Source organism: Pholis gunnellus, assembly GCF_910591455.1.
Source record: "Pholis gunnellus genome assembly, chromosome: 1".
NCBI classification, from domain to species: Eukaryota; Metazoa; Chordata; class Actinopteri; order Perciformes; family Pholidae; genus Pholis; species Pholis gunnellus.
In genome coordinates this window covers 21,550,421-21,566,477 of record NC_136528.1, presented here as the reverse complement: position 1 = coordinate 21,566,477, position 16,057 = coordinate 21,550,421, and the positions used below count along the sequence as shown (strand labels likewise).

Genomic DNA, 16,057 nt, shown 5'->3' with positions numbered 1-16,057 from the left:
ATCTAAAACAGACTGTCAGATACTGAAATCCGGCAGAAAGGAATTTTGGGCCATTAAGAGCACTTATGAACTATTCCCCTTAAATTTGAGACACAGATATTGTTTTACATGCAATGAAATATTTTCGACAAAACCTTTTTGTATCCTAAGTAAAAAGCCTCAGAGCCAGGCAGCGACTTGACATCATGTCTACTCTGAAGACAGACTCCTGCGAGCTGCATCTCTCTTTCTCTCATGTATTCCAGAAAATCTAATTCAACTGCTTTAACTGGATGTTTAATCAAATCTATACAGTCGCGCAAAATGGTTTGAACATTTTGAGCTGTATACAGACGTTTCTAAGGTTGAGAAATTCAGAGCAGACGGAAAACAAGGAGAGGCAAGTGTCAAAAAGATTGAAGATATAAGATATGGATTGCTGCCGGTGGCTTAGTAAACTCGCCAAAAGCATATATACTTTATTTGTTTGCCCTGAGAGCAGTCTTCTAGGAGGGGCTACCCCTCAGGCTGGTTGATTCCCCATCAAAGCTCTGCCACTCATGGCAGTTTGATAAATGGTTATGGTCTGAGTTACAATCATTGTTACACTGATGGGAATACCTACCTTGAAGGCCATACTTGGGACAAAAAGTCCGCCAACTCCCCTCCTCCCACCTTCAGCTCCCCCTCTTACTGCTATGACATCAGGCTGTGAAGAAAGTGCATTAAAACATCTAAGGGAGGTAGAACAAACATAGAAACATGGAGCTACATGTGAATCCTCACTGACATAATGGATAGTTACTTATATGGTTTTACAATCAAACTAATTGTTGTTAAAAAGCTTTGACTCTTCAATAGTGTACGACAGTCACAGTAATGTTAAAAGTTAAAGTAACGCCTCTGTCTTTATTAATTAGTGTTAGACCACAGGATGTGTGAGAAGATTCAGGATAACTAATTGTTTTCTAAAAAATTTCATAATGGTTTCAAAATCAAGTAAACTTAAACAAACTGTATTAACTAATCCTCAAACTGTAACATATAGTTGTACAGACTTATTTGTGTATTTAACATGAAGATGTCAGCATTACTTCATTAATTTCATTTTTACAGTGCGTTTGATTCATCTACCACCTGTTTTGTAGCTGTATCTGCTCATGTGCTCATCATCCTCTTAAAACTGATCCTTGCATCTTATAGTGCTTATTTTATCTAGAACTGCAGGGAAATTGATTTGTTAATTGTGTTACAATTCACTATACTTAATTTTACTTACCAGCTTTTAAAAAGAGCTTATGCATGTTATCCATGCCCTGTGTTGGACAGTTTGCTACAAAATCTGCACAAATTATCTTCTGCAGCTCTGCACAATAACAAGTATGGCTTCTGTTGCTTCACTTACCGATCAGAGATCCAACTCAAACACACTGGATTTATTATCACTGTACTTCAGAGAAGCACAATGAAATTAGATTAGAGGATGAAATTTAGAAGATATTTTCAAGGGAGACAAAATCAAGTTTTATTCACTATCCCCTAAACCTGCCTGGACCCTTTGAAATAATGTAAAATTACATCCAAATCAAAAGATTTGAATGCATCCTATAGTGTTGAAATCCATTTAGAAAAACCGTTCTGCAGTCTTATTTTATCATTATATTTGAACTACTGGAGATGAAAAAAAACAATACCAATCCAACTATAAATGGCTGCAATTCATATTGAGTGCTGGTTGTAGAAAAACTTCTACAGTACACTGTAAGAGATAAAAGTTTATTTTTTCCATGTGTTCGTTTCCTGTAACTTATGATAATAAATGTCAGATGGAAAACAATAAGAAAATACAATTTCTCTTGAATGCATTTTATTGATACTAATATATGTGCATTTATTGACTGTTACAGTAAAAAGAAAGGAACAAACCAGACTGTTCTCCTGAAACAGTGACAGCAACTATAGTTTATGTTTGTCTTCCCTCATACAATAGGAAATATGATTACATTTACTGATTTCAAAGGAAGTAACATCTCATATACTGTATATTCACTACTCTTGACAATGACCAAGGAGTGCACAGACTTTCATTTGTGCAGTAATTACTCTTCTTGTCAAGTAAAATCTATCTTAAGCTACAGGAAGCTCGTAAAGAATATGTAAAAACAAGAAATGCGGCAATTACAAAACGTAATTTTCTCTCAACAGTGTGGCTCTACAAATAATAATCAATACTGAATGATATCAATACCTAGCACTCTTATTAAGCCTGAGATATTTAGATAATAGAGGAGTACAGTGTTTTGTTGAAACACAGGTGGAACAAAAAGCTTACATAATGTATACACAAACCTAATTTATGATTAAATGTAAAATTGGAATTTTCTTGGATTGTTTTATTTGGATAATAAATCCTCTAACAAACATTAAATTACACGTGTCCTGTTGCACCCTAACAGTGGCTATAGCGCCCTCAATCACTCACATTCTGTATCACTCTGGTCAAAAGACAAAGTCAAAAGGATTCACTGCTGCTTTCTAGAAAAAAGCTACTGAGACACATAATAATATCAATAATCAAACCTATGATAATTGCCTGCAATCATTTATTAATTAAAATGCGAAATATAATAAAATAAAGTTCTATACAGTTACACATATATAAATATGTTGAGTGCTTACGAATATGATAAATACAGTATTTACTCATATCAAAGTTTCAAAGTGCTGTGTATAATCAGAGCTATGTTCACCTAAAAAAAAGTACAGAAATCTACTTAATTAAAATGCAAAGTGAGATTAATAAACATCCAACTACAGAATCCTCTTTGTACAATACAGCATACAACATTGGGTATGTGATTTTAGGAGGTCTGAATGTAAATAATTAATGTAATTTCCAGCGCATCAGTGGCATAATATGATATGATACAGTAACAATTACAGCCTCACTGCTATATGATCTCTTAAAGCCACAGAAGCCACCCTACAAACTCTGTTTGATTTGTTTATCTCCAATGAGATGTGGTTCCAAATGAGTAGAATATAATATGAAGCGAAACCTAGTCGAGTTTTGCACTTTCTACTTCTTTGATCAGTTCAAGCTCGCAGAGATAATAAATACTCCAGCATTCGTTAGTGCTTCAAATATTTGAAGTACAGTTCAGTATGTTCAGCTGCCATCGGATGGCAGCACTGTGATATTATTGCAAACCACTAAATAGATTACAGAATGGAAACACTGCCACAGCCTCACAGGCTGCTGAATAAAAACAGCATAATTACTCACAAAAACAGCATTTCTTTTTTGTCCATTGTTGCACTCCATGGTTAGAAGTGTTGTCTCCTCGACTTGAGAGAGTGTCTCCTCTTCCTCTTCCTGTGGCACTGCTCTCTCCTCTCTGGCCAGTGGAAACCACTCTCAGCGGTCCTGCAGGCCTCATCGTACTCATCGCTGTCAGAGTCCACCTCCGCTGCAAGGAAAACTCTGTGTGGGAAAACCTCTTTCAGATTGGAGGTGAAGAAATCCTCGAGGTTGCGGCCTGCTTGAGCCACCTCGGAGTCAGGCTGTGTTCAGGGAGGGAAAGAGCTATTACCCTCAAATCAGTGCTGGTGAAGTACTGACTGATGATTATCATTTTTATAATTTAAAGGATTCATTGTGATTATGAGACAAATTGCACATTGAATACACACACATACAGGATACACATTTTTAACTTACATAATTGAACTTTGCACAGTTGCGGAACATGAGATAGACATCAGCAACAAACTGTTCTGCCGAGTTGTAATGTCGAGTATTCCTCTTGTTGAGTTTGGCCCTGATCACGGACAGGTCCATAGGCCTCTTGATGATCTGGTAGTAATGACGAGCCTGCATGAAAAAGCAGAGGCATTTAACACCGATTTGGATATAATCCACCCAGACACTTTAGCCCCCTGTAACTCATTCCAATGTAATTAACTCATAAGTCTTTCTGCACTCAAAATGCATCAAATACATGTTCCATAGATTGCATTATGGATCATTATGACAAATAGGGCACCACCTATTTGTAGGCTGCTTGCTTGAGGAATCCTTATTCCTGCCTTGGATGAAATATGCACACATGGAGATGGTCCAGCAACGCATATATAAACCGTAGAGTCTTTATAGTGTGTTTGATCACATTCAGTTGTGATATTTTTACTGCACTGGACACAAGAGGAGATAACCTTAAGCATCTATATTAATGGTAGCCTGTGGAATTTACCCTTAACATTACACCTTAAAACATTTTTAAAATCAGCTTTGCAAATGTTGAACACGTTTTTCAGGCCTTAAGGGAACACTCAATGTGGTTTGGTGAGAAAAACTGAACGTGAACATAACTTTGTTTGTTACAGAAAAACTCCACAGGGTACCGTTAAGCCACCAAACCCTGAAGGATATAGCAACAATTTAAGTGTGTTTATGTATGCCGAAACAACGAAGAAAAATCTTCATGGTGCTACTGTGTTCCTGTAATTATAATGAAAAATAAATGAGATTATGAAAATGAGTTGGCCTTTTCTGTAACTGGTCTATAAAAGTAAAAGGGTGATCACTCACAAGTGGACTGACGGGCTCATGGAAGGGAGCACTCAGGACGTTACTTAGGATCAGTAGAGTCAGCCGCTCACATTTCTACAAACATGACCAAACACAAAAGAAAATTGTTATGAATGCAGGAAGGGAACAAAGTCACAGAAAACCCACCAGCCATGATTATTATGAATGCAGCTAATAAAATGGCCTACTCTCTGGTCACAGGCGGGCAATCCATGTGCCGATGTGTGTTCTCCAGATGTTCTCTCATTCTCACAGTCATACTCAACCTCTGGCTGCATGACGTCTCTGCACAGGCTGCACACCCAGTCACCTCTGAACAGGATAAGAAACGGCATCAGGTTAACACTGTCGGCTCTATAGGAGGTTAGAGAGTAATATTAAATGTACTGGATACATTTCATGTTTCAGTATAAGAAGCTTACGAGGGGAAGCTTAGCAGAGACGGGATGTGGCAAGACAAATGAAAAACTTTTGGACAGTGGTCACAGCACAGCAGGTCCCCTCCAATTAGACACACGGCACAGAAGTCCTCACTCTCCATCTCTGCACTGTCCTGGTCAGACTGGACTTCCTCGGTGGCTCTTTGAGCGACAGGGTTTGAAATCAGAAGCGGCCTCTGAGCACCACCAATGTGGGACTCCTCTTCCAAGTCAGAGCGAAGTGGTTGTGGGTCGTCGGTTGTGAGTTCAGGTTCAGATTCTGCGTCGAGCTCAGACTCCACAGAGCCCTGAGAGTCTGGAGGCTGATCGGAGACAACGTCAGAGTCTGTCTCTGCCTGTAAACTGGGATCATTGTCAGGCTGGACGTCTGACTCGGTTTCAGCATCGCCTGATTCTGCATCAGCGTCCAGCCCTTGGCCATCCTCTGATCCCGCTCCTGCATCTGATTCTGGGTCTGCCTCATATTCAAGACTTGGTTCTGAATCCCCCGTGATATCAGTTTCACCACAGAGCCGCATCTCTCCTGCAGCCAGTGATTCCTCCTCAGCCAGACATTCAAGTTCAGCCTCAGATAAAGACTCTGCATTTGGGTGAGAATCTAGTGATGCATCTGAGTACAACTGTGGGTCTGGATCAGCCTGAGAAACAACTGCGTCCTCTGAGACTGATCTGGGATCAGAGTCAGAGTCCAGATCCAGTGCAGAGTAACTCTGTGGTTCATATTTAGGGTCAGCGGACGGAGGCGTGGGTGCTTTACGGGAGCTGATTGTCTCTCGGCTGGCAAACTCTCCGGTGGTCGAGTGTGCGGTAAACTGGTTACGGTTCTGTCGCTCTGCATATGGTGGAGCTGTGAGTGAGCGGGTGGTCCTCGTGGTCTCAGAGCCTCCAGCTATCCCCTTTGTTTACAACACATTGGAGAAGAGAAGGGAGGAGAATAGAACAGAAGAGAACAAAAGTTATTATGTGTGCTTTTATCATATTGTATTTTATATATTTGCTGAATTATAGCATCTAGCTGAATTAAACATAATTTTAAAAGCACGTTGACTAGAATCTCCAGTGATTTCTAAGATGTATTAAATAAACTAGTAACTATCATTCCAAAACTACATCAACATTCTGTAGATCGTGTACAGTATAGGGCATGAAACCCTATGGTAAGCATTTTCACATTGTTCATGGTCTAGTCTAGCTTCCTTGACACATCACAGCGTTGTTACAATACTAACAATTAACTCAAATAGTTGTCTAAACACAAGCAGCCATACAAGAAGTCTTCCTAAACAAAACAGAGTTAGAATTTTGAGTAAGAAAACAATAACTTCATGTTTGAAATTCCACCATATAAATGACATGGTGATACAATTATACAATGTCATATTGATTAAAAAGCATTTTGGCATAGATGAAAATATGTTCTATTTATTAGAAAATACACTTGTATACTATGTATATATAGCCATCTATTATCATAAGCATTATTTATCATTATTAAAGGTTTTCTGCAATCCGACTCCCTCTGGTGTGTTTATAGGATCACCCTTCCTGTACTGTATGCAAAGAAATGAGACATACTTCAGGAGTTGCATCATGCCTGGCCCTCTGCTGCGGCAGTGTTTCGCTCTTCTCCGTCCCGCTGGCAGGTAAAGGGTCGCTCTGTCGTCGTCCATGTGGGGGGAGTTGAGACACAAGTATTTTGAGACGCTCTAAGCAAACCACTGGAACCCTTGGCCTTCCTGAGTCCTTCTGAACATCTCTGTTACTTTAGAGACAAGTAGAGAAAGAATGATGAAGCCTTATTTTCATGATTTGTGCATGGACAGATGTTTGACTGGACAGCTATTACACACCTGCTGTGGCTGTTTCTTGACACACTGCATTTCCCCTTGGTCTCATAACCAAGCTCTTCATTTACACAAGTAAAAGAATGATCTAAAGAGAATCATTTTGTAAATTCTTTAGTTGAGGATATGAGAAACAATCGCATGGTAAGAAAGTTACGCAAGTAGTATTTTGCAGCACCTGGCTCCGTCTTATAGGACAGTAGAGGAGACTGGTGACCTCTGGAGGGCGCTGTGTCAGACGAAGTTTCCTTGACAACATAAAGTACCCCATCTGAGGCTCTCCTCTGTTTGGGCTCCATACTGACGTACTGAGAACAAAACAAACATTATGTAACACGTATTAGTTTATACAACGTTATATAGTAACTTGACCTCTAGAAAGCTCCAATGAAAACCATTTAACTATTTTATGACATTTTATCGACAAAATTATTAAACGAACAATCAAGAAGACAATAGGCAGATTAATCAATGATGAAAATAATAGTTATTTGGAGGCCTTAATCAGAGTAATATCTTCATTTTTCTGTGGAACTGTGCTTGACTGTGTATGAGGTAAAGGCTACTGCTTTGCAAAACCAGAACTGACACACAAACGGATCACCTCTATTCTATCTGACAGCTGAGCTGCACTTGTGTGACTATATTCTGATGCAGGGTTACCTTAGTTGCAGCTCCTGCCTGGAGGCTGTGAGTGCATCCTGTGGGCCTTTCAGTATAAGGGCTGGTGGAAGGAGCTGCCAGTTCTGCCGGGATGCTCTGGGAGCGTCTTTCCCTCCTCGTGCACACTAAACTAGGGCTGAGTCTGCTGCTCTGCACATCAGATACACACTCGTGGGCTGTCACTGACACCTCCAGGGATGTGGATCTCTGTCAGAAACACAAACAGGCAAAACTGAGCAGGTTTTCGAGCTGCATCACATGCACAGATGCTCCTGTTCATGCCATTAACAACAGACAGGAGAGAAATGGAGTGGGATGTGTGCAGTGGAAACCACCTTGAGTGTCACATAAGCGCACACACAGTCAGACACTTAACTCAATCCCTTCAAACATGGAGAACGGCCCACACAGCTGCATATGTTATAGTACAGACAATGAAAAGGTTTGGTTACAATGCTAACATGTAAGTTCAGGGGTGCAGTTTGGCCATTTGATTAAACCAGGACAGCAAATCATGTACTAACACTCTCTCCATCGCTCTTATTACAATTTAACTAATGCAAGCGTCTCAAAAAGCTCCTTTAAACACCTCAGCTAATGAAGGGCTGACAAATCATTTAGGTTCTTTTTTAACACATTTTGCTTTCCTCTTTTTTTCTTTTACTAGTGTATCATCATACATATTCAGGCCACGTAGACACCGAGCATGTACTCTTAAGTATCATGCGATTAAAACACTTACCCGATCCTTGCCCCTTGGGAGGCATATAAAGGATTTAGAATGTGGAGGAAAATAGACTATAATCCTTCTCTCTGGAACGATGGAGGGGTGTACGAATTTATCTCAGAGAGCAAACTAGAGCTGAAATTAAACTGGCAGCTCCCTCTATTCCCTCAGTGACTTATTAATGACAGGTTAAGTACATAAATGACGCCCAAGTGGTTTTATGTCGTTTTCCGATTCTGTTGGGACTTGAAAATGCTAAATATTGCATCTTGTGTTCGTAAACGTGCACCCTGAGACTTTTTGGCGAGGTGATTATGTGGCTGCTCAAACCTCCAGCATCAAGTGTGATTATGATGAACAGTGCTCTCCTGGTTTTGGGATGCATTGCTAAGAACAGCTCAGCTTGTCAGACCAGGTCTTTGTTTTCTCATCATCCTTTCTTCATAAAAGCAGGAACACATTTCTGTTGCACCATCTGTTTTCAGGCTAGCTGTCAACTGTGGGAAGTGATCATTCTGGCATTCAAATAAAGCTTTCCTTTAGTTTCAGTCATTAACAGATCATTAAAACCGAGTACCGCCTCAAATTCAACACTACCTTAAACTGCAACATTTCAGAAATATACAATAACCACTTCCCATATGTAAAACATTGTCCTACTGGCTTTTGATGTGACTTAAATGTCACTGCATGATGCATTTATTTTAAATTCGGCTTTGTTGCCTTTGTCTTTTGTTCTTTGTGTTTGTCTGAGCGAGTATTTGAACATCTGTGTTTGATAGGAAATAGACTGACTCTGACAGATACATTGTGGGCTTTGAGAGGTGTAAACAGAGTGGTGTGGTTTTGTTTGAGGACATAGAAACTTTGCAGAAGACTGAGGTGCACAAAATCCAACCGCATGCCTCGCTGACATCTCACAGTAACTGATGTTGATCACAAACAAATATACAAACAAAACCTTTCTACAATCAAATTTTAGGGTTCCTTTTTTTTACATATTGCAATATTCAGTATTAGTCTAGGCTTATTGTTAACTTAATCTCTCACCCTGCCATCTCTGTGGTCTCTGAGCATCAGTGCAGGTCTGTTTCTCTGCAGCTCTTTTCTCATCTCTGCTTCAGGAGGAACATGGAGCTGCTGCTGCTGCTGCTGCTGTTGGACAGGACTCTGCTCCCTCCTGTCCTGCTGCAGTTCCACATCCAGCAGTGCTCTGCTTTCAACCGCTGCCATTTGTCCTCGAGCCTCCTCCACTCTGCACCTCTCCTCCCAGTTCTCTTCAGTCATTACATCTCTGTCCACGACTGTGTGGCTGACTTGCTGCTGCAGAGCTGTGCTGGTCGACAGCTTCCTCTGACTTTGGCCTGGCCTGCAACGGTCTGCACTTGGCTGAGCCTGGCTGTCTGGAAGAACTTCTCTCTGATGTTGGCGATAGAGATACGATTTACTTTGAGACTGGGGCTGAGAGGCAGCAGCTTGTGGCTGGGATGTAGATCCTCGACTGCAGTTGAGCTGGATGGGTCCCATGATTGGGACAGGTGATGAAGTGGGAGGACATTGCGACGAGTTGTCTGGGTCCCTGCACCTCTGGAGCTGCTGGCTCTGGTGCAAGGAGGCAGAGAAAAGGGCAGGCTGAACACAGCTGGAGTTATAAAGGGCAGCTTCTAGCCGGCCTTTATCCAGACTGGAGAGATCTGGTTGGGAGGGAATGCCATGGACGCAGCACATTTGGAGCTCGCAGCATTTCTGGTACCCACAGCCTGGTTCTCGTCCTCTGTGACACACGGACGGCAGAGCCAAGCGGGTGATTGGCTGAGGCCTGAGAATACTGGAGCAGGCCAAGCCCTGAGGGTAAATGCTGTTTCCCCCTTCAACAGTCAGCTGGCCTGCAGAGACACAGAGTTACATTAAGAGCTCTGTCCAATCAAATGATGCAATAGGTTGAGCAAACTTTAACAATTGTTTGCTTCAGCTATGCAGCAGACATTTTTTGGGATTGCGAAGGTATCTCACTTTGGCAAATATGTTGATGCATTGAACACTATTCACACTGCAATAACAATTATGCTTAAATGCCATAAAAAAACTTTTGCAAATTCATTGAATCCTGTTATGCAGAAATGTGATTTTATTCTAATACATTAACATTTTTCATGCAGGGTCATTTTTAGTTTCAATCTCTTTCTGAATAATGAGAATTGACCTGTAATACAACCATTGTAATACAACCACCTCACTTCAAGAACAATAATTATACCTAAAGAGGAAATCTGCTTCGTCCAGTAACTTGCGTCCCAATTGAATTTGATCCTGACAGGACTCCAAGAGTCTGAGTGGAGTGACGACTCAAGCAGCTGCTGCATCTGAAGAGAAATCTGAAGAACATATATTCTATTAACAAAAAACAGGACGCATTACACAAACCCCGCTGCTGTCACTGATTTCTATAGTAAAATTATAAAAAATAAAGTTGACACCTAATGCTGAAAGAAAAGCTGCTGGAAATCAAACACCAAGACCAGGCTGCAATAACACAGATATCCCACTCTTAGCTTTAGAAGACTAGAGTTACATCCTACACTGAAAAAAAGCACCATCCATGAATATAACATCAAAAGAGTATGCAAGTCATTTAGTATTGCACTTCCCTAAAGTTACAGGCATCACAAGAGATGTGCAAATAAATTGTCAAAATTGTCTGTTTAACCCTCCCTGTCTGGTAAATGCCTGCATCTTTCAAACTCCACTCTCCCAGTTTATAACACAGACTTTCTCTTTATCTAATTTGTAGTTTCCAAGCCGGAGCCGAAATACCCCAGTGATTCAACTTGAGTAATTTACTCAGGCTTACTGTTACAAAGCTCTAGAAACCCAGGAAACATTGTACAACTGCTTCCAGTAGTACTGTGACTAATACACTTTAAGCATATAATAGTTGAAATTCCCCTTAAAATACAAAGAAGCATCGGCAATTAATTACTCCTTCCTCATAGGGCTGTGTGTGTTACAATAAGATAGTGGACGTCTGTTTCCTGCCCTCTCGACGTACCAGAGCCCTGCTGAAGAGCACCGGGCCTCTGCAGTGGTGTGTCGTGGCCCAGGTGATGAACTTCTGAACATGGTCCAGCTGGCCACATATCTCGATTGCCCCCTGCAGCTGGTCCTCCAGACGCTGCTGGAAGTCCTCTGAGATTTTCTGCAAAGAAACCCATAAAAAATGCATCAAGTAATTACCGATACACAGAGAGTCATGGCTGGACTGTGGGCTGACTCAACGGCTCTTTTTGTGACAGACGTAGTTCCTGAGATGTTTGCTTAAGCAGTTTTGATAGATTATTAGGGGTCCTTGTTTGGTTGCTTTCAGGACTGATTACATCACGGCGGTTACTGATTCTTTGCATATAGATTCACAGCTGGCTGAACGATAAGAAGGAAAGAAAAAGAAAGTAATTACCTCCAGTTGCTCTATTAATAGGTTGGCTCGTTTGTTAAGCTCGTTCATCATAATCATCTTTGCCATTTTAATCTGGTTCTCTGCCTTCCTGTGTGCAATCTTTACTCCATGAAGTCTTCGAAGACAGAAAGGAGAAAATAAATGTGTGAGAAAAATCCCAAATGCAGAAGAACAGAGCAGCATTTCAGACATTAATTTATTCATTGGCTTGCTATATTTCACACTGTTAAATTATTGAGCATTTGTGGCAGAGGTTGCTCAGACTTGGGACTATGATTATAACTCTTCACCAACCTGTCCTCTATCTGCTTAGCATTGTTCTCCACTGCAGACCTCCTCTCATCCACCTGAACCATCAGGCTCTCAAACAGCCACTGCTGATCCTGTAGGGCCTTCCCAATCTGCACCACCCTGAACACATGAGAGATCACAGCATCCACCACACAGAAAGTTCACTAATTTATTCTACGGGCATGAAGAACACCACAATTAAAATTGTTTCCCCTGAGGACAAGACATTATGCAGGTGACCTTAGAGGCAGCTACTGTACTGTAACATCACAGAAAACAAAAGCATGTGAATACTTAATAGGTATTAGGCGAGCCAAGGGTAGTGTATGCAGATACAGATGATAAAAGTGACAAGGCAGTTCAAGAGAGTTGTTGCTCAGAGGAAGTTTTTAACCTGCGGTTAGCACTTCTCTGCAGTGTCCTTGTGCTGTGTATCTGAGGACTGACCTGTGGTTTTTGTGGGAGGACAGGTGACAGCTGCTACAGCACAGAAGGTCACATGACTCACAAAACAGCTCCAAGGGCTCCTGTCTGTGAGAATGGCACATCAGAAGGGAACAAGGATACGACCCCGGGCCTAAAAGACATACGGAGGGAGGGAGGAGGAGAATTAGCAATTCACACTAACAGCTAGAGGAGGACCATTGGTGTGTACACGTAATATTTAAAGAGAATAAAAACCAACTAACTACTGAAGTCAAATAAAAATATCAAATCGATTTATTAGAGGAACTAAATTAAATTTGATTAGGGTTGAAATTTGCTTGATAAATATGACAATTGGTTTGGATATAAATTTGTATTTTAGTTATCTTGTAGATGCCTGAAAGGCATGCATCATCTCATCCGCCAATTGCACTTCAGAACTTGCCAAGTTCAAACAGACAGTTCAGACAGAGACATCTTAACATGGTTTAAAGTCAGTAGCTTCTTCCGTATAAATGTGAGAGTGGTATCAATTTTCTTATCTAACACTCATCTGGAAAGGGAGTAGGCATATTTTCCAGAATCTCTCGTGTAAATAATCTTTTAATTTTAACAACCACCCCAATTTTTTATTAGACCCAGGCAATGAATTCGGCAATAAAGTTTTCCAGCATGTATTATATTTTTAGACAGCCTGGCTGTTTTGAAGATGGGGAGACGCTATATTTTTAGTTTAGTTATATTTTATATATATATGTATTCATGTAGCTTATTATAGTATAAGTGGTCTTTTACATGGTGCTACAAGTAGGACGGTGGGTTAAAAGTAAACTGTGATGAGTTATATTGATATGCATCATTAAAACTGGCCTAGCTCTGCACTATGATACGAAAATAATAATACAAATGCGGGAAATAGGTTGCAGGTTGAGTATTGAAATGTAGGTGAGCAATATTTCAGAGCTGTCCAATCTGCCTTTGATGAAGCAACCACACAAACACACATACTAATGCACACTCTCTATCTCTCACACATTTCTAAATAGGTCACAGTAGAAACTGTTGGCCCACAGAACGTCTACCTAACAATAGCTGGATACGGCTAATGAACGCAGCCCTACTGCTCTCTGCTGGCCGGCTCACCTCAGCCAACCCCCTCCTGCCTGCAGATTATCACACCTCTCTGTGGTAAAGAGCCGAGCATCACCAATGCGTGCATCAACCTGATCTGACTGACCACATCCTGTCTTTCAGCAGAGACACACAGCTTTTTCTCACAAGTACACAAACCAAACAGTAACAGTCCCACATCACAATAAGGGTGTCCAGGACTTATTCTTTATGATTTGACAACTTGTGTGATGCAGACCTGCACGAGCAGCTGGCAACAAATCTGCCAGGCATATTTGAGGGTCTTTAAATAGCAACACACTAATATTAGCAAAAAAAGAAGGAATCTGGGCCACTTATTAAAGAGAGGTATAATAAAACACAAGGATCTCCAGCAACTATTATCAGCCATCGCCACTAACATGCATTATTCATTGCAATGGTTCCTGCAGAGACATGATTAACAAACAAACAGAGCACCAAAGGGAAAGCAAAGAAGCCAGAACAGGCTTTGTGGTGACAGAAAGAGAGGCAGACTGCACAGCCACAATAATAGTCTGTCATACAGGCCTGGAAATGGAGGTAACAAAGTCTTCAAAAATGTAAATATCTTGCCTTGTCCAGTTAGAAGCAAGGAGCTGGAGCCTCTCTGGAGCCGGTCAGGACACTGGGCGGCACTGGGCCTTTGTTGCTGGTGCATGTCTGTGTACTGGGAAGTGGCAGGGGCTCTCTGATGCTGATGCACATCTGTGCACTGGTAACACAACCACTTGTTGCAGAGTGTACACAGGCTCTGTGCAAGTGTCGGCACTGAGCACTCTGAGCAGCTCTGAAAGACACACACAAAGAAAAACCTTCCTTGTGTATTAAATATACAGTGGACACACTCCCTCCCACACACCCACACACACAGATGCCCATGTGATAAAACAACAAGGTGGCATATGTCAGAAACATTTGTGGTGCCGCTTTGCTTCGGGCTAAATCACACCTCCAAGAGTTGCTATCTGTTCTCATGCTAGCAAATGTCTTAGAGACTGTAAGTGGAATTGAACCTGTGCTAGAGCAACGTTTGAGTACATTTAAACATTGATTTAATTTTCCAACCATGAGCATAATGATGCAAGTAAACTTTAAAAAGCAATGACATAAAATCTGTTAAAATACGATATATTATAAAACTACTCTTAGTCCCTTGTGTTTACATCTGGTTTTGTTTCAGATATAAATAAAACAACATGCAAGATGTCTAAGGAAAACTAGTAAGATGATGCACAGTGCAGCCTGCTAGGTTATGACTTATTATTCCCTGTGGGGAGATTCATCCTCTGCAGTTGAACCTTCTTACCAATACAGGATCGGTGAAAAGCGCCTCTGGACCAAATCCAGTTTTAAAACCTTAACACTTGTCCAAATGTAACAGCAGGGGTATCCCTAATATCTAACATGCCTCTTAGGGTGAAGAGAGAGCACCACAAACATAGGAAGCATGTCAACTTTACACAGAAAGGCCCACAGTGCCCTAAAGGGGTTCAATCACATGTGCAAACAGTGCAAACTCAGAAACTAATGCACAAAAATAAACAACCTCCAGCTGTGTCAAGATCAAGATAGGAAACAATGCTGAAACAAACATCTTACCTTCTCCATTTCAGTGCTTTGAGAGTGGAGCTGTTGCCTTCTCAGCGGGAGGGAGAGGAGAGCGAGTAGCCTGACACCTCGGCAGCAGAAGCACTGAGGCTTCTACCTGAGGCAGGAAGCAGCACGCACAGAGAGGTGGCCCCAGAGGAGACGGCTTACATGACAGCCTCACTGTGCTCTCTCCTCCCCCAGTTCATCCAAGTGTAGGACCCCCTCACTGCTGCGGAGGAGAGTGTCACAGTCAAATTCATCCCCCCGCATGCTGTTGCAGCCACCAAAAAAGAGAGAAAATCTAATCCTTTTTCTTAAATAAGCCTGTGCATAATAATTGGGAATTAGGGAGATAAGATAATTATTTTTTTGTAGGGCAAAATATCCCCGGAAGCCCTTTCCAAAATGGAGGAAGGAAGACCAAGTGACCTACAATGAGAGAGGGAGGGAGAAAGTGTACTGTAAGCAACTTTTAGTTTTTTGGAGCGGGCAGCGTGAGGCAGGATCAGGCGATGTTCGGCTCAGGTTGAGTCGAGGTATGTGGGGCTGAGCTAGGATAGGACGGCTGTGGCCTTCTTCTCTTTGTCAGCAACGAGGAGGGAACAGGTCCCAACGGAGCTACACGCTAACGTAGCATACCGAAACCGGGTCAGGCTCTGATAAGCTCCAGATGGGACCAGGGTACCCTCCTGCAATTCCCTCCAACACTGTGAAATCAATTAAGATTTTAACTCAACATGTCAGAGAAAATGAACAGAGCACACTATAAGAAGAAAGAAAAGGAGCCAACTGTAGACAAAGATGAAGGTTTTTGAGACACAGAACTGATTATATTTTGACCCTGCATTTGCAAAACAAACAATACAATATGAAAGTTGAAAAAGGGGAACTAGGGACCAG

General features: G+C 41.4%; 1 protein-coding gene across 1 annotated transcript; it reads right to left on the bottom strand.

Moving 5' to 3' along the window:
* Positions 1-1,849: 1,849 nt before the first annotated feature.
* On the bottom strand, positions 1,850-15,175 carry trim66 (tripartite motif containing 66; the record flags this gene model as incomplete). Its single annotated transcript, XM_079160863.1, has 17 exons — positions 1,850-3,543; positions 3,701-3,853; positions 4,571-4,645; positions 4,759-4,882; positions 4,993-5,906; positions 6,586-6,772; positions 6,861-6,942; positions 7,033-7,162; positions 7,518-7,724; positions 9,295-10,130; positions 10,502-10,619; positions 11,294-11,440; positions 11,699-11,813; positions 11,993-12,109; positions 12,437-12,566; positions 14,141-14,354; positions 15,167-15,175. The coding sequence occupies 17 exons, from the start codon at positions 15,173-15,175 to the stop codon at positions 3,307-3,309; spliced, it is 3,795 nt and encodes a 1,264-aa protein (XP_079016989.1). The 3' UTR covers positions 1,850-3,306.
* Positions 15,176-16,057: the final 882 nt, after the last annotated feature.